Source organism: Pseudopodoces humilis, chromosome 4 (assembly GCF_049639895.1).
Source record: "Pseudopodoces humilis isolate 2021_Gansu_Grassland_sample_001 chromosome 4, ASM4963989v1, whole genome shotgun sequence".
NCBI classification, from domain to species: domain Eukaryota; kingdom Metazoa; phylum Chordata; class Aves; order Passeriformes; family Paridae; genus Pseudopodoces; species Pseudopodoces humilis.
Window position 1 is genome coordinate 33958993 of NC_142203.1, and position 27516 is coordinate 33986508.

General features: G+C 33.6%; 1 protein-coding gene across 2 annotated transcripts in view; it reads left to right on the top strand.

Moving 5' to 3' along the window:
- Positions 1–27040, top strand: part of SLC27A6 (solute carrier family 27 member 6) — a 37142-nt gene extending 10102 nt beyond the window's left edge. Inside the window, exons 3-11 of one of the 2 annotated variants that reach the window (XM_088054543.1) lie at positions 936–1094; positions 2049–2173; positions 12240–12434; positions 19098–19188; positions 20985–21183; positions 21776–21873; positions 23673–23803; positions 25935–25992; positions 26528–27040. In XM_088054543.1, coding sequence (XP_087910669.1) covers positions 936–1094; positions 2049–2173; positions 12240–12434; positions 19098–19188; positions 20985–21183; positions 21776–21873; positions 23673–23803; positions 25935–25992; positions 26528–26562 — 1091 coding nt within the window. In that variant the 3' untranslated portion in view covers positions 26563–27040. Of the gene's footprint in view, positions 1–935; positions 1095–2048; positions 2174–12239; positions 12435–19097; positions 19189–20984; positions 21184–21775; positions 21874–23672; positions 23804–25934 lie in introns of both variants that reach the window. The other variant, XM_005530039.3, reaches the window with a different exon arrangement.
- Positions 27041–27516: the final 476 nt, after the last annotated feature.

Consider the following 27516-nt stretch of genomic DNA (forward strand, 5'->3'; position numbering starts at 1 on the left):
ATTTATTGGCAACCTAGGCATATTCCCTTTTCTCTTTAGTGTAGAAAAGTTGAGTAGCCTTGAGGTGTAACTAGACTCTCCACAGATTATAGTTCCAGCTAAGTGTTCAAATGAGCAATAGTTTTGCTAGAATAGGTGAGAAAACTTTATGAACAACTACATTTTTTTAAGAATTGAACATGTCTCCCTGTTCATCATCAGCCTGACTCAGACTGAAATTTGTGTGTTTGAGAACAAATATATTATGCAAGATCACATCCCTACTCAGATTAATAGGTACCAGAGTAGTAGCCCAAGAAGTCCTTGCCTGTGAACCTGCATGTTGATGAAGAGAGATGCTGTGCTGAACTTGAAGAAAATTATTTAGAAGGACTGAACTGGTGTGGTCTTTTCACTGAAATTTTATATATATATATTTTTTTTTTTTTAATTAGTCATAGACTTCGTAGAGTTCTAAAGCAAATAGAAAGATGTATAATTCTTAGTTAAGCACCTGCTGTGCGATCTACTCCATGCAGATCTCATACCTTTCTTACAGTCCTTACCTTACCATCTCTATGACTCTTGCCTTAAGAAGATCTGGTGTGATGCCTCTTTATGCTAAAAGTCCGTATCTGGAGTAAATTTTTTGTCCCTTCTTGCTATATAGAATTTACTAGCAGGAAAACTAGTGAGTTTCTCTTCATGTTTCCACTTACTTGAATGGATGTGACATCAAACTAAGTAGCAAGGAGATGAGGTTACAAACTGGCTAATCTTTGTGTACAGAAACATGTAATATTGTATTAAACAGCCAATTGTCTATTTATGGCCATCTGAAAAGATGGTTTACAATTTGGTTACAGAAGAAAGAATTGACTCTTATGATTTTAGAGACTTTATACACGTATTCTCTATGAGAAATGGTTTAATGCATTATTTTGGTGTTATTACAGGTCTTCCAAAGGCTGCAGTGATTAGTCATTTACAGATTCTTAAAGGAGCTGCTGGACTGTGGGCTTTTGGTGCTACTTCAGAAGACATAATTTATATCACTCTGCCTCTTTATCACAGTGCAGCTTCTCTTCTTGGCATTGGTGGATGCATTGAATTGGGTAGGGCTTGTTTGCTTTTGTTGTTAATAGAGAATTAATTATTATAAAAATGTATAAAACATGCTTAGGTTCACTACCCCTAGGGAAACTAATGCTTTGCTCAAATTCAATGAGTAGTCTTCTTTGGAGTAGCTGTGTGATTCTGGTGGAGGAAATGTTTTCTACTAACAGTTAAGGACATATGCATTATTTTGGCAGTGTGTATGGTGCATTAGTATGCGTACAGACTAAGCATTGTACAGTAGAAGAGAACTCAAATGTATTTGGTGAACTTTAAATATTGACAAATACACTGACTACTACAGATTGTATAAACACTCAGCTTTTTAATGTATTTTAAAATTCTATATAACTTTATCCATTTAATTTGTGTACTATTTTGACACTGGCAATAAATCCCATGTATTACTGAGACAATGTAGGTGTCCTCAAGGATTCTTTTATAAAAGATTTATTTGGAACTCCATGGCAAATATTTTCTGTTTCCTTATGGATCAAGTACAAGTCAGAGCAAAGGAAAGATCATTGTCTTATGGGTTGATTCTGTCTCAATCTGCATTGATGAATACTTTCTTGAGAAATAAGGCTTCAGTGATACCCAAATGATTTACTAATCAGCGTGTATCTTCTGGATATTTTCAGAATATCCATATATATATATATATGGATATATGTTGTAATATAAGATATTACAACACCAACAGTGTTGTAAGAAGAGAAGCTGACTTCTTGTTTTTAAGCTCTGATCTACTGCATTACTGTCTCAGCCAGGAGGCTGATTTCCTCTCCCTTCTTTGTCTACCAAGTTTGAACACTTGTCTTCAAATAAAACAGCTTAAATAACACGTAGTTGTCTGTGCAAGGCTGTCTTAGTTCCTGAGATACTGCGTTTTACAGCTAAGCTGCCACGCAGAGCAATTGCTTAATTTAATTTTCCTTACTGTTTCCATAAAGGTGCAACCTGTGTATTAAAAAAGAAGTTCTCGGCTAGTCAGTTTTGGAGTGACTGCAGAAGGTACAATGTGACTGTCATCCAGTACATTGGAGAACTTTGCCGTTACCTTTGCAATCAGCCAGTGGTAAGTGGAATCAAAGTGATGTCTGTCTGTCAGTACATTTATTGTTCTTCATGTGGGTATGCTAAAAGGGAAATTAAACTCTATTGGGCATGTCCTTCTGCCCTTCCTTTTATGTGAGGTTCTGCAAATATTTGGTGATGTGCAGGTGCTTAACAAAAATAATGGCTTGAATCATGAAGATATACTAAAAGTATTAAAAGGAATGATTTTGAGACTAAAAACTGGATCAGTATCATTTGGTGAAAAAGTACTATTTCACAGAATTTCACAAGGTAAGTTGAAAAAACCAGGATTACTGTTCACTCCCTTTTCTGAATTCTTAGAACTTTGTTTCTTGGCATCTGAGTGTGTCAGAGGTCTCATGTTTCGTATGCTATGTTTTAGCACTGTTTTGTTCTGAGGAATGTGCATATTCTGAGACCATCTAAATCATATTTTTAAACTTGGAAGGGACTTGATTTTTGTTCAAGGTGAAACATTTTTTTTTCAATGATAAAACTATCCTAGACAACAAATATTTAGGGGAACAGAAATAATTTTGTGAAAATGTACTGAAACTGTTATATCTATGAAAAGCTTCCCTTTGCCACTGTCATAATTTTGTTATTTCAAAACAATAATCAGTGGTTTATTTCCTTTTCAGTGAATTTTTTTTAAACGTACTCATCACTTAGGAAAAGGTACCAGTAACTCAAAGTTTTTAGTCTGAAAATTATTAACATCATCCTTAAGCAGTGTTCTAAAATAAGAGAATGCAAATCAGTCTTGTTTTCCAACAGAATAATAATTCGCATTAATATCTCAAGTTGCTGACCAAAGAATGGAAAAGGTCATTGGATTGCTTTTCCCTTAGAAAAATTTTCAAAAGTATGTTTAAGTAATGTATTTGTGGGTCATGGATCCTACTGCAATACCCATGTGTGCATCAGTAAAGTAGTTCTTGAATTAAAGGGAGCATGGATGATGGCCCAGTGAGGACCACTGGCACTGATGAGAAACCAGAATAGTGATACCTTTTCTGATTTTTCTTTTTTTTTTTTTTTTTTTTGTGTGTTTTGGGATGTTGGGGTTTTTTAATTTTTATTTGTTTGCAGGGGGGGTTAACTTTATAGTCAAATTTACTGGATAAGAAAAAATCAAGTTATAGAGCATAAGAAAAATCAAGGCATCAGGGAGACATAATTTTTATAAATTATGGTTTTTTTCTGTCTTTATAGGCTAACTTGATTTCCACAGAGTCATTTCTCTTCTCTCCAAAACTTCACAACTTTTGCTGTGTTTACAGTCCGAGATATTAATTGTTCCTTTTTTCTGTCCTCTTACTGTACAGGGAGAGCATGGCTTCTTTTCTCACCCCTTTCTAGCTTAAGCACAAATTATACATTAATATATTTAATTTCTGAAACAAACTCTTCTATTTTTAAATCCTTACCAAGCCACCATGAAGTTAAAGCAATTTTAAACTATGCAAATAAAGTAAATTATACCATCCTTAACTATTTATATACTGCATTCAATGGTTATACAATCATTACCTCTTCATTAACTGTATAACTATTCTATTTCTTAATTTGTGTGCTTACTTTCCAGGAGCTGGCATATCTAAACTCTTCTGTGAGGCTGCAGGAGGTTTTTTTGTTTTGTTTCTTGTGGGGTTTTTTTTTTTTGCTTGCTAAGCCTTCTCAAGAAAAATTAAAATTATAAAACAAATCAGTTTGACAGCTAGGTACTTGAAGAAAAATATTAAGTATGTGTCATGTTAAAACTCGAAGAGAAACATGTTCACACAAATAAGTGAAAGGTTTTAAAATATCTTATGCAATTTACTCTTAGTTTTCAAGTAAGTAAAATAATTTCCCAAGTTGGATCCTCTATTTAAGTTTCATTAATGTAGAAGTAGTACATATGCTAGCAATATGAGAAAGATATGGCAAGTTTTAAAGTTCTGTCAGGATATTATGTGGGCAGTGTTTGTGAGATTAGAGTGCTACAAAGCCCTTCTAATCAACCCAGATTAAATCCATAGCAATTACCTTATTTTCTTAATTTGCTTCTTTAAGACTAAACTTGAAATAAGTGTTTACATTTACATTATATTTGTTTACACTGTGGCCTCATATTTCATAAATTCTGAATTGAACTTTGGACAAGTCTCTGTGGTAGCATATAGGCTCATGACTGAGCTTTCCTTACTGGTTTTGTCTTGTTTGATCATTCTGCCTCCCACTCACATCTGCAATAGCTCTTGAAGACTCTTGCAGCAGATTTTTTTCTCATGTTACTCTGCATCCAGTTTGGTTTAGTAATCTGCTGTCTGGAAAGGATATTTGTTCAAAAAGGAAGCTGTCTTTTTTACTTAGGTACAAGTACAAAAAAATCTGTCATTATGTGACATTCATAGATTTTTCTGGGTTTCCAAGTGAGCAATCCTCATGCCTGCCCCCTTCCAAACACTTTTTCTGCAGCATTTTGATTGTAGTGAACTGGCATTGATGGCTAGTAGCCATCAGTAGTTACAAAATGGATCTCTCTCTAAGATACTAGCATGACTACTTCAGTGAAGAAGAATATTCAGAAAATCAATGGATTTGTTTTGCTGGCTGACATTGCTCAAGGTCTCTATTAACAGTGATCTGAAAAACTACAAGAGTATGGCATAGCAGAGCTCCCTGTATTGCCTCTTAGCAAAAGCCTTGGAAATATTTCTCTACTAATCTGCAGATATATTTTCCTTACAGGCATGCAACTAATTTGAATTTTAACATTTGAATTGTAGACTAAACATTCCAAAGACAGTTGCAGATTTATTTCAAATTTGATGTAATAATCTGTTTAATAATGCATTGCATCCAGAAGCTTTTGGAAAGATGGGAATTGCAGCATGTGTTTCCTGCTTTTCTTTGAAGAAGATCTGAATCCTGAAATGTGTTACAAACAGAGGGTAGAAATCAGTGTCCTCAATCATTATGTCCTGTTTTCTGCTTTTGTGAACTGTGATGCAGTATGACAGTATTTGTATGATTTATTATAACTTAGGTGAAACAGGTAGGCTCTCTGTTAAAACCAGAGTTCACTTTTACTTCTATTCAAAGTCTGTGTCAGAAATAATTGTATCATTGTTTACAATTTCCCGTTTAATATGTGTCCTGTTTTTGTGCACACTTGGTATTGAGACAGTGTTATCCTCTGGCGCAGGTAACGTTGCTTATTTCCTCAGGGTTACCTAACTGTGTAAGACCATGCTTATCAGCTTTCAGATTTTGTTTTGTTAAGCTGAGGCAAGACAGTCTCTCTACTAGATACAGTTTGGCCGAGGATTCTTTGGATGGGATTAAGCTCTCTGAAGTGACTTCAGAGAAGATGCTTAGGGATTTATTGTGTTAAAACTCTTCTGTGTTAGAACAATAGTGGTTTAGAAGGAGAAAACAAGGAATTCAGTGCTACTGGCATAAGGAAACAGAATGAATATTTATTTCCCTGCAGTTGACTTGAGTGTTGTGGAAAGAGGTGTAAGGATGGGGTTTATGTAGCTGGATAGCACTGTCTCTCACTGAGAAGCAGTTTTCCTTAAAGGGAGGGAATTTAATGGTCACATAAGTGAGGAGAAATTAGTCAGCAGGCACTTTTCTACAAAGGTTTTACTTGTAATCACATTTTATTTCCCATTAAAGTTTAGCTCAGTTTTTGTTCAGTGCTGGAAATTGTTCTTTCTGATATCCTTAAAATGTGGAGTGGAAATTTTCCAGGCCCTTCAAAGGTTTTCGGCATACATATTTTATTGAATTACCTAAACCAGAAATGTGACACAGTTGAGAACAACCAGATCTGTACCTTCCATAGGAAGGCTGCTAAGAATCTCTATATCTCTGCATTTTAAGTCATTAAAATTTAATTTACAGGAGGGAATTTAACAATTTATTTATTCTTCTAGTGACCTATCCTTAAAAAAAAAAAATCAGTAACCATTTGCACATGTCATAAGAAGATACCATTCTTAATCCAAGGTGTTGCTGATTTACTGAAGTATCAACAGTGCCTAAAATACGATTGAACACTTTTTGTACATACTATTAGAGAAAACAGAACTTTCAGACTAAGAACATATCCAGCACATCTGAAATTAAAGCTTACAAAAGGCCATGAGATTTGGAAGCTTATATTTTTCCCTCTAGACTGTATTATTTGCCCTTATAAAATCAGACTGTATGTCACAGCAAACATTTTGCTTTCAACTGCCATAGCTACAAGAACAGTATTATTTTTGAAAAATGGCTTTAAAACAGATTTTAAACCCACTTACTTTTCTTACTGCCTTCTGATACTTATATGTACTGGCATACCTCTCTTGGTACCCACATATGATCCTGTGTCTGTTTTCTCTTTCCTCACACTAATAATGGTAAAAGTTTCCAGATGTTCTTCACAGAAAACGTCTTCAGTAATGTCTTAGGAAGCATTAGTTTTTTGTATCTAAACAGCAGTAGTTACAATGGCTATTTATAATGTCAACTACTGGTTCTGGCATGGTGGATCATGACTTAAGAGGTCATGCAACTTGACCAATTTCTCTCCTTCCAGCTTTCAGTTATTCCTGGACTCATCTTTTGGGTTAAAGTTCTGGAGTTGTGCAGAAAATGTGCTTATATTAAAGCCTGAAAATCACAATCATGCTTTCACAAAGGGAAACTTCATACTGCTCACAGAATACTGTGGGTAATATGCACCACAAGAAATAATCTGTATGCACTTTAATTGTCTGGACTGACTTTTGAAAAGTTTTGTGTGATTTTTTTTGACTAGTGCTCTCCTGGGACAATCAGCAAAAATACATTTATCTATTTCATATTACTGGGTGGAACGCAGACAAAAGTGACTTTTTTTTGTTGGTAGATATATTATGAGAAAATGGGAGTACAACTAAGCAAAACATTTCCCATTAAAAAAGCTAAATAAAGCTTTTTTAGAATATAATTCTAATAGGTTATCAGGAGATTGATTATTAAAAATGGGGTGAGACTGAGCTATATTAAATATATATTAAACAACCAGTATCTGAACTAGAAAGATGTGTCCTTTTCCTAATTTTCCAGTCCTTTCTTATGGTGCATCTTTTTATTCCCTTCCTGTTTTATTTGTATTTTTAAATTTGGGAATGTGTTTTCCTCAGAAAATCTAGTTGCAATTTATAATTAGGCATTACTAAATAATGAATGTGGATGTGCATCTTGAAAAATGTATTGTATCTGTAATAGTAGGATATCTCTCATAGTCTAATAAACTTCCTGATGCCCCTTTTTCAGGGCTAATGTATCAATAGAGGAACTGGTGAATGTGTTGTAACATACACATCTTGTAAATACTTGAATGCAAATCCCGTTTCATCTGTCTTATCATATTTTATATTTAACAGATGTTTGCATTCTCAGGTCCTGAGGTTTCTTTCCGTTTCATCAAGGCCATGATACAGAGAACAATTCATGCCTCCTTTCTTTGAATTATCTTTGCTTCTCTCCATTTGGATTTTCTTATGCAGAAATAATAAAAGAAGGGCAGTGAACTTGTTTTCATGTGTTTAAGGCAGCTGCTCAGCACATTTTTATGTAGCTTCCTGCACCAGTTAGTGTACTGTTGATAACACTCTAAGAGGCATCTACTAACAGCTTAATCACATAGATAGTCCAAGTAGTTTATTGAGAACACTTAAAGAGAAAAGACTGCTGGATGAAAAATCCCCGGTATGTCGCATTTAATGTAATAAGGCAGATCTTGACTTGTCAAATAATTAATATACAAAAGAAACAAGCACGCAAGATGGAGACACAGTGTGTCAAACTGATTTATGATGTGTGCAGATGTTTGGTACAGAGTTCAAAGATCTTGGCAGAATGAATGGAAAAAAATACCAAGTGTATGGTAAGAACTGTTGCTTATTAATGCATTGATGTCACCGAAGAAGGCATTGAAAAAGTGTTTCACCTTTACTGTTAAAAATAAGTGGATGTAAACTGAACCCCCATTTTATTTCAGAATCACACTGAATTAAGAAAATAATGTCACATTGCAGGAAAATAAATAGGCATTTTTAGAAACCTTGGAAAAGTGTTACAGCATTCTGTTATTCTAAAATCTCTTGCCGGCCTATCTGTGGAGAACTATTAGTAAATTCAAAAACACAAATCATAATTGAATTATCAGAGGACATACAATTTGAACTTATTTGTGGTAGGTAACCAAGGGAAGGCACTGAGTCCTTTGTAAAGGAGATAAGCAATGTTAGGATATACAGCTTTCAGTGCCGGAGGTGTAAATTTGGTACACTGTTTTTGCAGTGGGCTAAGAATATGCATGCATACAATTGCTGCATACCAACTGTTGCAGGGCAGCTGGCTGACATGCCACAGCTTGATCAGGTGTCAGGAATGGCACAGGGATAACAGAGCTTTTCTTCTGGAAGAGAGATGTACTAGGTGACTGCCTGGAATTCCTTCTACACCTTTAATTTTATTTATTTTACCAAAGGTAAGCTAGTTGACGAAATGTCATCTGAAAATGTCAGAAATTGAAAGCCTATTTGGTTGAGTCAGTCTAAAGCAAAAGTTTCTGCCTATTTATTTCTTTTTTCACTAGTACACCCTAAGTGTTCATCACTCAACCATATATTTTTGTAATTTGGTTGAATTATCATCCCTTTTCCTTCCCTTCTCTTACTTGCAGCAATTTATCTACTGCGTAACTGTTCAGCCACAGTGCCCATGGATACCAGCATGCCTGTTGTTGAGTTGGACTTTGGCAGTGATCTGGACAATAATATTTGTGATGATGTTTGATGTTGAAAAGAGATGATAGATGTTAGAATGGCTAACTGTTTTATTTACCGTGGGTCACTTTACATTCATGGACTAATGTCATATATTAGTTATAAAAAGAATAAAAATAGATAAAACATTGCTATATTAATTTACTCACATTTAAAACTAAAGTGAGTAAACACACTGCTTGAAGTTTCCCTAATTTTAATAATTTTCTTCATAGTTATGAAACCTACTGGAAGATGAAATTGCATATAGTTTTCATTCTCACTGCATTTCATTCTGCAGTGCTCCTCAGGGAATCTTGTATCGACAGACAGGTACAACTATGGTGGGGCTGACTAAATCACAAATACAGCAGTTGCAGCAATGAAGTCTAACAGTGGATCTACCTTGGTTATGAAGAAGTGAATTACTGCTCTGCCCTTTAAGAAATCTGCTTTCAGTAATCAGTATCCAGGACCATAACATCATACACCATCTTTGTATTTTTGTGAAACACCTGAGTGCTGTGAGAGCATTCCTTCCTAAACTGAGATGGCTTTACCTTGTATTGTAGATGTTGATAATAGGTCTTAACATTGCAAGCAAAGTGTGATGATGTCAGGACTTTGATGGTGTCAGGACTACTCTGCATCTTTTCCTCTAGAGAAACAACTTTGTGCATATAAATAAATATAAACCAGCCAAAGTAATATGAGGAACTGAAATTATTACACTTTTAAATGATACGGTGTTTGTTCTTTTGGGGAAAAAACCCAGACACCATAATCCATGTAGGCCACTGTCTTCTAGTTCATCCTAGAAGATGAACTAGACTAGGGAAAAAACCAGTCTTTTCAGCACACAGCTAGCAATGCTTTTATTTTTCTTAAAAATCAAAGCAAAGTCTTTTTTTAGCTTGGTCTCTAGAGGTTTTGAATGTTCCTAGGCTGATGAAAGACTCAATTACTCTGTGTGTGTGCTTATTTATTTATATATATATGCATATATTTGTCTCTTCTGTTCATTGAACAGAGAATTTCCTTGGAAGTTTCTCTTGAGCTACTTTTTGTATCTTAGCAGAGGCAGTATATTTGAATAATTCAGTGTCATCAGCAAGCGATAACTGCAGTTCAGCTGTGGACATGTTCATTTCAGTTTAGCCTTGAAACTGCAAGGAAGATAACCTACTTTGAGAAGTTTTCTGTTGAGATGACAGGAATATTCTAAAAATGCAAACAATTTTTGGAGGGAAAAAAAAAAAGCATAAAAAGCTTTCCTGATTAAGTTCAAAGTAACAGTGAAACAAGAATATTATTGTTGTTCATTGACAATATAATGAATTTGAATATGTAAGAGAACAGATGTTATTATTCCATGTATGTAAAAACCTACACTGTTGCATTGTGATACTGTGTCTGAAGTTGAAAAAATGAACCACTGTAAAAATGACATCTGTGTGCAATTTTTAGATACTTCGTTGCAGGCTCTGTCCATGTCAGATTTGTAGTGCTATGTAATGCAGCACTTGTTAATAATGATGTAGCATGAGTTCAGTGAAGTATGTGCTTATGAGTTTAGAAATTACTTTCACATTACTTTTCACATCTAAACATAGAAGGGAAAGAAGGTTCTTGTTAAAACAGAGTTATTAGTGACCATGGGAGGCTGGTGAGTGATGCTGTTTTGAGGTAAAACTGTGGGATAATGCCTCAGATTGTAATCTGCCGACACCTATCTGCTTCAAGTGAAATAGGTGCTTTCCTTGCTGAATCATTTCAGCAAGAGAACTTTGCAGAAGGTAGGCTCTAAAGATGAACTAGTACATTTTATCTTTCTGTGAGTTACTGTTTTTGAAGAGGTGAGAAAAAGCATAGAGCTTAAAATTCCACTGTGTTTGCAGTTTTTCGTTACAGTAAGAAGAATTCACATCCTCATGAAAAATTGAGTATGTCCAAGACATAAGCCTTGGAGGAACACTGCTGTCTATGTACTTAGATGATGCTTTACTGTTTTTAATATCCAAATTATTCAAAAGATTCTTGTTTCACTCAGCTGACAAGATCTCTTCACAAAAATAATTTACTGTGATTTTATATGAGACTAAATGTGTTGAAATTGATTTTTTTTTATAAAGCCATAACTAATTCATACTGGTTTGGGGGGGTGTGGGAGGGCCATAACAGAAAGCAGAAAATAGGGACTCTGTTTTCTATAGTATATGTATGTGAATGTGTATCTATATATATACTTGTATGAAAGGAATGTGAATATGTGCAGATGTGTGTATTTGTAAATAGAGAGGCGTTCACATATGTGTATAGAAGTATAGGTAGATAGAGATGTATAGAGACTGTTGCAGTGGCAGAGTGCCATGCAGTTCCAAAGGTATGCAGTAACAAATTGTACCTATGTTTATTTAGTACTGGTTTTTTATTTGTGTATCTCACTTCTAGAACATTCTGTATTGCAACTTGAAATTACTGTAAAGGGAGTCATATTTGAAACAAGATGAAATTAAAAGAAAATAAACTTGAATCCAAACAGTATAGATGTTTTGCCTTCTGGTACTTCAGCTTAAATATGACTGTATTTTAAAGCTGGTCCATGCAATCTCAATATTTGGGAATGTATACGTAAAATTAGAACATTTTACTGAACTGGATACTTACTATTGTGTTCATTATGGTAAACATGGGACCTGACTACAGTAAAGACTCAAGGTCACTAAAGAATAGTGTATTCCAGTAACATTGAACAAAGTCTCGCAGTCTTAATATTGAAAAGAGTATGGAAGATGACTCATATGCAATATGTGGGAGTGAACATATTTTACACGTGTGTGAAATCTGATTGTTTCCTCATAATCAGTCTGAAGACAGAAGAAAGTAACTGCTCCTCTCTTCTGACTTTTATCCCATGACAGAAATAATTTCCATCCTTCTCTGTTCTTCCCAGTTTTTTAATTCCTCTGGGGAGAAATAGACTGAGGCAATAAGACTTTTAAAATATGAAAGTGTTTATACAAATAATTGTAGTCATTTTTCAGGAAATAATTTGTTCAACAAGGTAATAGGTTTTAGATTGCAGCTTACTGCTTTGCAGATATCTACCAGCTATGCCAGCTTTCTTTAACTTCTTGAGTGTTATTTTTTCTTCTTTTTATTTTTTTATTGGATGTATTCCAAAGAAAGTATGTTTTTCCCGCAATATATGCAATGATCAAATACAGTTATCAGTATACTATATTTTAATTTTTTTTCTTTTTTTAACAGAAGGAAGGAGAAAAAAATCACAAAGTCCGACTAGCAGTTGGAAATGGAGTAAGAAATGATGTATGGAGGGAATTTTTAGACAGATTTGGTGCTATTAAGATCTGTGAGTTCTATGGTGCTACTGAAGGAAACATTTGTTTCATGAACCACACAGGAAAAATTGGATCTGTTGGACGCACCAATTTCTTCTATAAGGTGACTATTTATTTACATTCTACTAAGTAGTAGTGCTGAAAAATTGTGTTTCTTAGTTTGAGTACAGTCCTAAGTCCAAGGCAGATTTTCTAACTTGTTTATTAGTTGACCCTCTGTAAAATCTTGGCATCCAACCCAGTTGTACTCTTAGCAGTAACAGTGTGATTTTTCATAGCGTTCACAAGAGTCAAAAAGGCTCTGGCTTTCTTCTGACAGTCTTCAGTAATCTTACAGTTGCCAAGTATAGCTTCAGGTCTCTACTAATTTAGAGGACAGAAGAAAAAGTTTGATTATTTTAATAGCTAAGAACTCCTCATCACTGAAATAAGGCTACAAATAATGATTTACTCTTCTACAAATTATAGTTAGAGATGTGTTTATATAGTATGTTCATATTGCATATTGCTATGTAAATACTTAGCATAAATGCGAATTAATAATAATATAATTATATATATTACATATAATAGAATTGCAATATACCATACAGTAGCATATAGACAGATACAAATTTAATAGATATCTTATAGTTAAGTGAAAATAAACATAATTAACTCAAACTACATCTAGCCTGTATCAGTATTCAGAAATGTCAAAGATAACAGAATATAATCACTGTTGAGTTATTGTGAAAGAGAATATGTGGCAAAATTATTTATTAAAAAATGCTATACCCCTTTATCTACAGTCTGTAGGTATTTGTTGTGTTCCAGGCTACTGAACCTAGAAAAAACCCCGTTCTGTATTTCATCAACTTTGAAAATGGCATATATCTCGGGGAGGAAGATTACGTGTTATTTATATCACACATTATGACTTTCCTCTATCCTTCTGAGTAAATGAAGAATATATTTGCTTGAAAATATATTTAAAATATATTTATATTTATATAAAATATATTTATATTCACATATAAATGAAGAATATATATGCTTGAAATTCACAGATAGACTTTTTATTTTTGATCCTGTAAGGACAATCTTTTAAATTATTAGGAAGTCCCATAGAAAGTAACTCGTGTCTCAAGCTTTAGCTAACAATATGAAAGATGTCTAGCCTTTTTGCAAGGAGACTACGTATTTATCATGATGTTGTTGCTTATGCCAGTTTTTACTCTTCTTGAAATAAATAATACCTCATGCCTATAATTTTAAATTGAGTGATACCTATCTGTATACAAGTCCTGTTGACATAAATGGCATTTGTGCTCCTTAGGAGAGCTGACAGCAAAATGTCCCAACAAAGCTTTTTAGGGAGTGACGTAAAACCATTGTTTGGAAATACAGCAGAGGTATCTTCTGATGCCTTGTGAATGGGTTTCTAGGCAGCATATGTTCCAGCATCCTCAACTTCAATACTCCATCACTACAGTGCAATTGCTACACAGGCTGATTTACACACTGGGGCCAGAGGAATTCTTCACTTCTTGCACAGGAACTCATATTGCAGTGAGGGTTCTGGAACCACTCAAAAAACACCACAAGAGCTAGTGTGTTGCTCAGGAACCAGTGAGAGCTCAGGAATTTAAGCACACGACTCCACTGATTCTCTGTCCTACATGTTTGGCACTCTGTAGCTGGCAGTGACCATCCTATGATGTTGGATATCTCCAGAAAGATCTGGAACTGCTACAGGAAATCAGAGATCTGGAATTTAGGAGTAGTAGGTGAACCTTACAGCTGATGTTAATTTCTGTTTCAGACTTTTCTAAGCTAGATGCCTTATAATCTTAAAAGATTTTGCATGTGTTCCAAATTTGAGTAAACTTGTTTTCAGTATTGCAGAACTGGCAGAATTTTGTCATAAGTCATTAACCTTTTGGAAATACCATGTAAAGGCTACAGCAGATAAAGATCAAACTTGAAACTATCTGCATATTTATTTAATCACCTGTGTTTTTAATCAAGTAGTTTGGGGATTTTGAATGTGACACTAAATACATATTTTAATGCCATGGATAAGTTCATTTTCACTTATTTCAGGCATTTTTTCCAGCCATTTTTTTAAAATGCATTTTGCAGCTTGCAGATTACTAAACAATGCCTTCTGAAGTGTAGCTGTTGTTTGCTTTACTTCAGTCTGGATGACATCCACTAGACAACTAGTCATATGTAAAGGAGAGCAGCATTATTTCTGATTTACTGACTTGTGGAAAGACCTGAGGTTGGATAGAAAATCTGTCTCCTGCATTAAAGCAGACAATGGCACAGACAAGGCCCATCCACTCAATTCCTAACATTTGTTGTTTCTTCAAAGACATGCTACAACAGCTTTTGAAACATTCTCTTGACACGCAGGACAGCATTAGGTACCCTTTAACACACTTTCTAGGGATTTTCTAAACACCTATTTCTTAAAATGGAAATAGAAAGAAAGATAACTGAGAAATTGGGAAAAAGAGGTTTGTGTGTTCATATATGTGATACACTAAAGGAGAAGGAACAAACTTGCTCTCTTCCTACAGCATAATTGCTCAGCTGGCAACAAAGTAAATGCAATACAAAGCCCTATAGATACAGGTATTGAGAGTATAGAGGGAATAATAGCAGGAAGTTTCAAAGTATAACATTTTTAGTGGGGTGCAGAGGAGAAGGAAAAAAAGAGGAGTGTGGTAGGTAGTGACAATGGCACAGTTTGTAAAGGTGAAATACAGACAAGATTACAGCTTTAAGAGGCAAACCGAGCTCTCAGAATGAGCAAAGTAACTTCTGCCAACTGCTAAGGGCTGGGGATAAATATTAAGGTTTTACAGAACACATTTATTTTCATTAAAAAAATTGGAAGAGATAAGGTAATAGGAAGAAAGATGAATGTTACAGCAGTTACTGTATTTAAGATGTTAACTAAAAGCAGTGATCTTGTTTGCACTTGTTTCTTTTCATAATGTGTTCTTTATGTAAGTGGGATTAATTCATGTGCATGAAAGCATCCCTCTAGAATATGAATAAATCTTTCAATAAAGATGTTTACATAGGGTCAGTGAACAGAAAAGTAGAAGCCTTTGGATAGCTTTTTAGCTAGTAAAACTTAAAATGTTTTACAAAAAATAGTGTCTTGATTAACACAGTAATATAGTAAATTACTGTTTAATCTTTACATCTTTACATCTGATGTACATATGTACCTAGCTAATGTTAATAATCAATTATGTTATATATGACATACATTATATGTGTATTTATATAAACGTGATATGGGAAAAATCTTAAAGACCCTCATTTGTTTCTGTCAAATATATATATATCTTTCTTATACTGAAATAAATTCTGATGGCAGATAACAAGGGAGCTTGGGCTTATTGAGATCCAAGGAAGCGTATAAGAAGGGCTAAAAATAACCCATGGCATGTTCACCTGAAAACCATTAGGTAAAAAAAAAAAAATAAAAAAAAATTCCAAACTTTATTTGTAAATGTAATTTTTCCTTATTTTAAGCAAGGATATGCAAACTATCACAGGAATCCAAATCTCTTATGCAAACTGTATATATAAAAATCAGCTTTGAGCTGAGAAACATTTAGATCTTACAACAAATTTTAAATCATTTCAGCATATAAAATAGCTTTCACACAGCCATTCAGAATTGGTATTATGCACTTCCTCATGCAGTCATAGAACTTGTGGCAGAAGACAAATTTTTTAGTTTAAAAATAAAGGTAGTTTCAAATAAATGTTACGATCCTGGAAAACTGGGTTCAAAGGAAGAATACTGATGTATAGATCCAAGCAATAGAAGCTCCTAGGCCAATGAAAATTAATGTTTCTTCTCCTTTGACTCATTTTGAGCTAAAATAATCTAAAGTACTACAAGTGTTTTCTAAGGTATTGTATCCTTACATGTCATGATTCAGTTAATATCAAACATAGCTTAGAAGATTTGTTTCTTGGTTTTGTTTACTTTGGAAAGCAAAGTATGTGTCTGCATAGATAAGCATAAATAAGGCATTTCAAGTGTATTATTAAAAATGTCTCTAAGATGTGATGACACTAGGCTCCAAATATTTTTTTTCTTACATTTCAGTTTTTAAAGGTGCTTGAAACATGTAATGCTTTGTTTTAGAAACCAAGAGAATTCAAAAATATTTAATCTCTCAAACCGGTAATAAAAAGCTTGTGATCTCTATTTTCTCATAATGGTTCTTTGGAAATTGAAGTTTTTTTTCAAATTAAAATTGAAATTTTAATTAAATTGAAAATTTGTAAATTGAAATTTTAGTAATGTCACAACTTCTTTCAAAACAATATTTAAATGCACGTATTTCTAATCAATTAAAAAAAAAAGAAAGGTGAGGGAAGCTGTTACTACATAACATCTAGGCAGCATAGTAGTAGACAATATTGCACATTAGCACACTTTCAGCTCAGTGTATGATGCTTTTTGTTTGCTACATTTATGTGATGCTTCAGAGAGTAGGATGTAGATTAAAATGATGAATGTTGCATGCAGTACTCTGAAAATAATATGGTAATGATTCAACAGCTCAGGTCTTTGTCCCATTAGAATTTAAATAATGAGGTGAACCAAATGTTAGTCTGTGCCCAGACTAAATACTTTGCTATGGAGCCTTCATTTCCTCGTATTTAATATGAAAAGCAAGCTGCTTAGAATCACAGAATGATATAGCTTGGAAAAGACTTTTGTGCAGACAGAGCTGTTTGCACAGTCTCTGTATAGTTTCACTATGCATATTTAATACAAGATGTGGTACTTTCCTTTTATTTTGTATTAAAAGAAAATAAATAATAATAAAATTTGTGATAATAAGTAATAATAAATAAAAATAAATAATGAAATAAAAATATTTTCATTCTTAAAAAAATTAAATTTCATTTTTATTATTAACCTCTTTAATACTCTGAAGTTGTAGACAAAAAGGTGTATAGAAGATAGTATAGTTATATATAATAGTAGTCTCAACAGTTTTTAGATGGTCTCAGATACTGAATACAGTTTCTGAGTGTTTATAACAACTTAAAATAATTCTTCATTCTTTCAGAGCTCAAAAACTGTCCTGTCAAAATACTACTCTGTATGATGCATTATTTTAAGCTATTCTAATCAGACACAAAAACAGAGTAACATTTAATTTTATACCATTTCATTCTTATTTTTTATATTACTCATTGCATTTGGTCGTATGAAACCTATTAAAGTAAATATCAATGTAAAAAGAAAATGGAAAAGAATAGCAGTTAAATCTAGACAGCCAAAAAAAAACCAAAAAAACACCTACTACCATTCTGTTCCTCAAGAATAAACAATTATTTTCTAATTGAGGAAAACATTTTGGCTCTCAGATTCTTGAATTTGGTAAATGGTTTAATGTGAGGTTAATAAAAATTATTACCTTTCACTTAATTAAAGTAGTGTCCTATTCTTGAATCATTATTTTGCAGGCTGTGACCTTTTTCCTCTGATCAACTCTTAAAAATAACTTTCTGTTTCAGACTTAGGGTAGAAGAAAAATGCATTGATAGGACTCAATGAACCACATTTTTCCATATGAAACTGAAATTGTGGGATTCATGTTGCTTTTTTTTCAGATTAAAGAAAAAAAAATTTCATATATTTACAACAACATTTCAAATTAGGCTAAAGATGCAACTCTTCAACCAAGTTAGTGGCAGAAAAGGAAAGAGGTTTATATTTTAACATCCTACCCTTTACTTCAGTCACATTCATAGAATCCTCCTTAAGTTATATTGCATTTCTTTATCGTGAAGAGTGCAGTTATATATATATGTTTAATAAATTTTTTCCCCTATTGCCAAGAATTCTCAGGAAAAGATAATTACCTCAGTTTCACTAGTTATTAAAAAGTGCTGATATGTTTCTTTTTGAGAAGGCAGCATGGAATCCCAAGCTGGCCAAATTGTCTCTTTAGAATAATAAAGAGACAATTTGGACTACTGCAAACACAGTTGTCCAAATAGTGTCAGGCAATGTCTCTTAAAGGTGCAGTTTGGATTCATATCACAGCAGAAAAATGAAACAAAATAATTGGCAAATGCTATATATTCAAGAAAAAAAAAATCAAAAAAAGAAAATAAGAAAGAAAGAAAGAAAACAAAAAAAGAAGGAAAAAAAAAGTATTGCAGTTGCTAGTTTTGATAGGAGATCTTGTCCTCTCCTTCAGTTTGCTTGGAGCCATGGCAAGATGTACCCTGCTGCTGGTGCTCACTTCCCACCACCATACAGCCTGAGAAAGCAAGAGGGAAGAACTGAGGCTAGTTAAGCAAAAGTAAAGCCCAACAGGAAGCAGATACTCCTTTGTGAGGCCTTTCTCTTGCCAGCTGTTTTCAGTGCCAGAAGACCCCAAGAACATGTCCTATCGGCTACCACCATTAAACGTCACTTAAATACTAGAGATAATGCTTCTATTATGCTGACTCACACTGCTCATTCACTGATGATGTGGATCCCATAACTTACTTGTAAGAAAATCAACAACAGAACAGTTCTATGTCTTCATTTAAAAAACTGCTTTGATGTTGCTTACCTCCAGGAAATGGCATAAATTTTCATATAGAACGTTTTCAGTTTTAAAAGAAACTGCATTCTCCTTTCAGATGAGCAAGACAATACAGGTTTCCTTATGTATGTTTGCTGCCACCAGATGTCACTGTGTAGATGAGTAACTGATGACTTCTTCCCTTTTTTTAGCTTTTTTTCCCTTTTGATTTAATCAAGTATGATTTCCAAAAAGATGAACCAATTAGAAATAAGCATGGTTGGTGTGAAAAAGTTAAGAAAGGTAAGTATGTATTTTAATAGGATATTACAGCTTATTGATTTTAATAAAAATACTTCACAGAGTTGTTTTAAGGAGCCTTGATATTGTGTTACTGCAGTTTACCACATTAACTATTACTCTTTGCTCTGAAAAAAAGCAATATGATTTTTGATCTCAGATAAAACAGCAATAAACATAGCAGTGCTGATATTGGAAGCACTCAGGAGATCCTTGGATATATTCACAGAAGAGTAGTGTTCAAAAGTGATGCTATAGTATTATCTTTGAATTTATACATAGTGACATCTGTGTTTTTTAAAGGAGGTTAACATAAGGAAATGGTTGCCTAAGAGATCTACAGGAAGGACTGGTGGATTAGAGCAAATGCTTTTTGATGAGAGATTAAGTGTTTCTGACTAAATGATGTGATTCAGCTTAATAATTAAAAAAAACAAAACTAAACAAACAAAAACCAACCAAACAACGTAAAACCTAAATTGCTTGATTATAGCTGTCCTAAAAATATTTATCAAAAATCATGATTAGACAATTTTTCAAAGTGGTATGAGATACTGGAGCATACATTGAACTGTGGGAAGGTAACAGTTGAAACTGAAGCAAGAAAAACTCATAGTAAAGGTCAGGCAAACAGCTTTAATGGGGAGCTGAAACAGATTTTTTAAAGGAGTTATGAGATTCTCTAACAGTTGGTAATCAAACATGGGTACTTTGAAGATCATATGTCCCCAAAAGCTGAAATTTTATAGGAATTTATCTCTAGGGATGCCAGACTGACCAGTGAAGGGAACACGTCCTTTAATTAGACACTTGGTCTAATTTTTTTCCAACTACACCACTCAGTCTAATGAAAAGTATTATCTTTGTCTATAATCTCTGTCTTACCCATGTCTTATTTCATCAGAGCATTATGGCTGCACTGATAGAACCAGTGAACTAAATACTGCTGCTTTAAACACTACCACTTTATGGAAAAAAAAGGCACAGCTCTTTATTAAGGAGGCAGTCTTAAATTAAAAATTGTGCCTGCTTTTGGAAGCATTTTAATATATTTTATTATTTATAATTCTTGTCTCTGTTACAAAGTAATGGAACTCTTAACCTATATTGTTCAGAACTTGCTCCCAGAAAGGTTATTTAATACAATTATTCCATGTTCTGCAAACAAACACCCTGGTATGCTACATGCATTAGAGTATAATCCTTTCCCCTACTCTCCCTAATTTTGAGGAAAAAAATTTATTGAACTTTTATATTTTACACCAAAACCTAAACTGATGATGCTATCTCACTTTAATGAATATTCTTAAGAAGTCACAGGATTTTCTGAGTTGCAAGGGACTCACAAGGATCAAGTCAAACTCTTTAAGTGAATGATCCCCACAGGGATTAAACCCACAAGCTTGGTGTTATTAACACCAGGCACCAACCAATTGAGGTAATTTCGGTTCTCAGAACTTCTGAAAAGAGAGTAAATAGGGACATAGTGCCTGGGCTATGAGCATCTACTTTTGATTAGCGCTAGTTTTTCATTAGGAAGCTGATAAAGCTGACACTCATCATGGAAATTCAGTAACATGTGGGGAGTCTGTTCAGTATTAACTTGAATTGTGCACTTTCAGAGGATAATAAACTACTAGTGGGTTTACAATTGATAGATGACCATTCTGGTGAAAAAACTGATGAGTCACAAGCAAGAAATACAAGTGACTGTGAGTTTGCATGGACAATATTGAAACTAATATTAATGTCAGGTACAGAAATTTTTAGGTTTATATTCTTTCAACTTCTCTGTATAGGTGAAGCTGGTCTTCTGATTTCCAAAGTCAATGCAAAGAACCCCTTTTTTGGTTATGCCGGCAATAAAAGACACACGGAAAAGAAATTACTCTGTGAGGTATTTAAGAAGGGAGATCTTTATTTTAATACTGGAGATCTAATGGTTCAAGACCATGACAATTTTCTGTATTTTTGGGACAGGATTGGAGATACCTTCAGGTACAGTTATGGTTTCTTTTCATATTTCTTCATTAAAGATATATAGACTAGAATAATGTGGTTATATTTGTTTTCAGCTGGAACTGTTCAACTTACTGTTATTGTGATGTAGTTTATAATGATACTGAAGTGGGTGATACAGGCTTAATTTTGTCACAAGTGTTCCATCAGTAACAATCATGAGTTAAATGTATATGATTTAAATGTCCATTTTCAGAATAGTTCATAGGTCTTCCAGCATTTTGAATGGGCTTTTCAATAAGCATATAACTATTGATGGATTTGCTATGAGCAAGGAAGTCAGATACTAATGTGAAGAAAAATGTCTCAAGTAGCAGGGATTGGTCACATTTGATACATTTATATACATGTAAAAAACTTGCAAACAATTGTATTGACCTTCAATGGCCCTTAAATGTTATAGTAGCCAGTAAGATTTGAATAGAAACATTTTCTTCTGGTGATCAAATTCCAATGTGACAAGTGTGAAAAAATGTGACATAGTGTTAGTCTAAAATGAATAGAGTTTCTACTAAATATTTTTTAAAAGGGCAGATGTCATGGGATTAAATTAGTTTTTCACACATTTTAGATGGAAGGGGGAGAATGTTGCCACTACAGAAGTTTCCGATGTCATTGTAATGTTGGACTTCATACAAGAAGCAAATGTGTATGGTGTGTCTGTGCCAGGTAAAAGCTTGAGTTATACATTTTGTTTCTCCCAGGTTGATTGCTAACTCTCACAACTCTTTCTATTTCTTGTTTTAAACATTAATCATGTTTGATTGAGTCATCTGTTTAATATCCAGCTCAAATGTAGATGCAGATAATGAAAATACTATCTGATTGTGAATGAGCTAGTGAATCATACATTTTTTTATCTGTATGCAATAAGGAGTATTTTTGAAAATGTACCGTACCTGCATTTGTGATAGCTACATAACCTAAATTAAAATATGAATATCTAGTAAATTCACATCTGTGTAAAATCCAGACACGTGTCAAAATGAAATGTCAACAAGGTAATTATAAAGTAGCTCTAAAGGAAAAGATGTGAAGACATTTTTCTGTCTTATTTTACTTTGCCTCACAAAATAACTGTAAACAGTTAATTTGCAAAACCAAGAAGAAACTGAAAAAGAAAACAAAGAGAAAAATTAATTTTTAAGGAAGAAAATACATTAATTTATTTTTAATAGAGTTTTTTGTTATTTTTCATGAGATCATATGGGCTTGATTCTTATTCATGCTTAATCTTTTTAAAAAGTACATGCTTGGTCTCACTGGGATAAAAATAAGTTCCTATATCAGAGACTGTTTGGTGCACTTCTTTGCATTGGTGGCTAAAACAGCGTTGATATGGAGAAATTAACAGGATGAGAGGTTTGTGGTTGTGGTGCTTGTCTCCCAAAAAAAACACTGCTCCAAGTGAGGCCTTGTCTTGGAGGAAGTAGCTGGACATCTGCCTGATGATGGGAAATATTGAATGATGTCTTGGTTTTGCTTTGCTTGTACATGTATCTTTTGTTTCCCTAATGAAACTGCCATTACCTTAACACTTGAGCCTTGTTTTCCTTTCTTTCCCATCCCATGGCAGAAGGGATTGAGCACAAAGCTGGCTGGATATTTGGTTGTTGGCAAGGATAAACCCACCACAGAATAATAAAGGAGTATAAAATGAGAAAGAGTGTCACTTATCTGTATTTTAAAGACATAAAACATGAAACAAAACAGAAGACTGTCTGAAAATGAGGTTCAGAAGTACGAGGGATGCTAATTTCTTATACAACATTTACCTGTTTATATACTCAGTTTTTCTGACTGTCTTGATAATTGCACTTAAGGATAAACAAATGAAATCCCTTAGATTTTGTAGCATTAGCAAAAAATTAAACCAAAACAAAGATAAGGTTGGCAGAACATCTCTGCTGTTACTACTAGCTGATGGTTAAAGTGTTTAGTTACTTTTGAGAGCTGACGTTCATTGCTTTTACCTTTCACCCATTTTGTTCTTTCACAAAGACCCAAAGTGCTCTCCTTTTCCAGACAAAACAGTAAGAACTTTTAACTGCCTCTCTCTTTTAATTCATATCCACAGTTTTGAGAAGATATTGGCATGAGAAAGAGAATATAACAGAAATGAAGACATAATTGGTTACTCCAGGAAAGAGGCTCTTCACTCTTGTTTTTGAGAGTGGAATGTTGTTGATGTTTATCCACATTTATTGATTATATTGAGCATAGGATTCCATTTAGTCTTACTCGCCACACTCATTTACAGCATTATTACTTAATTGATTATTTGAGTGATCTCCAAGTACATGTAATACCACATAAAATATGAATGAGATCTTGCAGCTTTAGTGAAACTCAGAATAAGATACATGACTGTTCGTTTGTTAATATGCTATGGTATTTTTGTATGGTATTTTTTGTAATGTCAACTTCATTTATGTTACAAAATTCTCATCTCACTTCCTTTCATGCAGATCATGAAGGAAAAGCAGGAATGGCTTCTCTTATTTTAAAGCAAAATGCATCATTAGACTTGGAGCAAATGTATAAGCAAGTAGTGACCTATCTACCAAGTTATGCTTGTCCCCTTTTCTTAAGAGTCCAGGTAAGTTGCATTATTGTACTGTGTATACAAATATCTACATAATTTAAACACAGAGATAGCTAAGTGAATAACAAAAAGTGCTTGTTCATGTATCACTAGATCAGTTTTAGACCTGGTCCTATTTGCTGTCTTCATTAATGGAGTCCTGGAAAAGGGATTACACAAAAAGTCAGTGAATTTGCAGATTATGTTTAAATGAGAGAAACTGTACAAATGAGCAAGGACAGAGATCATACAAAAGGATTTGGGGAGATTAGAAGCATAAGCATGGTGAAAGAAGAAGATTCAGATTTAAAAATATGAACAATTGCATCTGGAGAAAAGAATCTAAAATCCATTTTATTCAGTGAAAATGAGAGAGGAAATAGAGCTAAAGCAGGAGACAGTGGATGTGCACAATAAAGTGAATGTTATTTTCTGTGTAACAATGACAAATATGAAAGCATTTGAAAAGATACTAAGTAAATTGAAAAGATGAATAAAAAAATGTGTGTTATTGTTGTAACCACACTAATCACCAGAGTCATCCTTATTTGTGCACTACTTTGCTATAGTAACTGTCCAGTTTGGGGGTAAAATAGACCCTCCCACAGAAAGCTAGGAAAAAATGTGAGAGTACCAAAAGCACACAATATTGATAATCATGATAAATTAAGTCTGACGACCACTTTCATTTCTGGTGTTTTGCAAACATCACGATAAAGAGAAACAGAAAAATGTCTACGAAGGAGCCCCCTAAGTTCAAGGAGCTGATCAAAAAAATAGTCATTGTTTAAAAAGAGAAGTTAAGTTATGGAGGGTGGTATCTTAGACCACCCATCTTTGGGTGAATTTATACTATTATAGTAGTTCCCCTCTTTATACTAAACCATCTTATATACTGGTTCAGTATGTGGAGGGGAATACTGGTTCAGAATAAAGAGGGGAAACAATAAGTCTGTGAAAGACTTTGAAAATGAAATATGTATTTATCAATCTATCTCATAAGTCCAGGAAGATATCTTGCAGCAGCATTCTGATGTGAGGAATCAAGAGTAGACTTGAGAAGGCTACAGGAGTCAGTTTATGAAATTATGAGAACCTAGTCTAGATACACTCCTGTACAGCTGTAAAAAAACCCCTTTATACTGGACAAAATGAATCTGAACCTTGGATATTGCATTGATATTGACTATCTGGAGTTTAAATTTAAATTAATATTTAAATGCCTCCATTGCAGATGCATTGCTGTTGATACAGTTGTTAATTAACCAAGAAGGAACAGAGTGGTGGAACTTCAAGGGAAAAGAATTAAAAACATATTAAATTTAATTTAATACAAATTAAAACATAAACTTGATCTGGCATATAATCATACTTCAGAAGATGTCAGAACATTTCTTAGACCAATCAGAGCAGGTAGATAAAATCTGTAGGAATGCGTGGAGCAGATAAAAAAGATGACATTTTTGTTGAATGTAATACTTAATTTTTCGTGTTCAGAGATTGTTTGCATATATAAAAAAAATATAAAGACAGAAGAGAAGATAATGAAGAGAGGTCCTAAAGTTGGGCTGAGTATAGTTAGAATAGAGAAGACAGTCTTATTACAGATGCCTCACACCACTTTTCCAGGGAGTACAATAGCACTGGAGCAGTCTGAAACAAAATGTACAGTCAAGATCCATCTTCCTTTGGACTGAATATGGCTGAATATGAGTATGGCCAATTGAGTACATGATTCTTTCAACCCCTTTTGTAAGGGGTTATGGAAATAGTCATAGATATAGTAAATTTCCTGAGTTTTATTAAGTTCTTGGTAATCACAGGTTTTACTCTCAGAAGCTTCATGGTGTGTAGTTTTCCTTTTGTAATGTGCACAGTGCAGATTGTGATTATCTTGGGCATGTTGGGGCTGCATACACTGCATGTGACACTAAAGAGACACTGCATAGGGATGCAGAAAGGAATGGGCTCTAGCTTTTATCAGCCATGTCTCTGGTGTGGGTCTGTAGCAGCACACAAGCTCCAGTCCTTCAGCAGAATGAGAATAAACTGATTTACATCAAGTAAGACTTTGAAAAACAAATGTGAATGTGAGCAAAAGAAAAGTGGCTTCTTTTTGAATAATGTATCTTTCTCTCTACTGCAGGAAAAAATGGAAATGACAGGAACATTCAAACAACAAAAATTTCGACTTGTGGATGAAGGTTTTAATCCATCTACAATTACTGATCCTCTTTATTTTTTAGATAATTCTAAGAAGGCATATGTCTTGTTAACCAAAGAATTACATGAGATGATCTTATCTGGGAAAATTAAACTTTAATAATTGACCCTATAAGAGGCTATTAAGGGACAGTCTATACAAGCTATTGTATGAAAAAGCAAAGCAATTAATTACCAGTATTTTTACATAGTTATCCAGAATAGTGTTTTTTCTATTTGATATTTACATTCAGATATGTCTTTACTCACTTGGTTATTATTTTTCACTAATAATTTTTACCTCTTGAGACAAATTTCTAAGCAAATAGCTTTTAAAACATAACTGAAATCTATTTTATATTAACTTTGGAATATAAATGCTGAATCTGATACTTTTTCTTAGTACTAAATGATACGTAGTATGACACATGGTAAAAAAAGAATCAACATATATTGATATTGATAAAGATATTGTGTCACATGTTACATCTAGATGCAGAATATGTGCCTGTAACATATTTTTTTTTTTTTCTGTAGTTTTCATAATTCTGAATATGTATTGTAAGAAGTAAAGGCTTGACACTGGTTGGAAGGAAAAAAAACTTTTCTGTAGCGGACTTTTCTGATGGAATATAAGATAAAAGAAACTGAAGCAGAAGAATGTCCTCCAAACCCAAATAATAACATCACTGCTGAGATTTTTTTCTGTCATAATCTGTGCTCTTTCATGTGTAAAACTGGCTGCTTGAAGTGTCAAATTCTGAAGACAAAGCAAACTTGTGAAATGTTTAATAGCAGATCAACAATAGGCAGAGAAAATCTGCATGCTTAATGGGGAAAACCATTTATATAGCATAAAAAACAATTATTGCAGCACTTTATGTCATACATATTGAGTAATAAATAGCTTCCATACTCTTAGTAACAACTGCTAGAGATAATTATTTTATGAGTATAGAATATAGCTGATTTTTTAAAACACTAGATTTTGTGTTCTAATAATTGCTTTTTCTAAGTTTTAAAATAAAGTATAAGATTATTTAAACCGCATAGCATTCTTTCTCTGTTTAAGTCTGATTGCACAAAGTCTGTTTTCTAGCCACTTTTGATAGTTTATTTGCACAGTGCCCTCTTCTAATGCAGTGTGATGCCCACTTTGATCAGCCAGGAGCAGTATCAGAGAATACGGAAAGGGTGACTCTCTCCAACACTGGGCATCCTAAGTCTCTCTTCCATCATAACAGTGGTATGAAACTAGCTTCTCATGAAAGAATAGGATGTAACACACTTGAAAAATAATTTTCTTTTGTCTTTCTACCTTTTTCATCTACCAAGACATTAGAACCTATGTCAACTTTTGAATCTTTGATTACTGCTTTAACTGATTTTCTTTAAAAACCCAAACCAAGGATGCAGTGAAAAATATGTAAGGATCATAACTTACTCATATTTTTGAACACAACATTCCTTATGGGGCTGTCAGTATAAATAAGGAAGTTAGCAATTTTGCAGTTTACAAACCAATG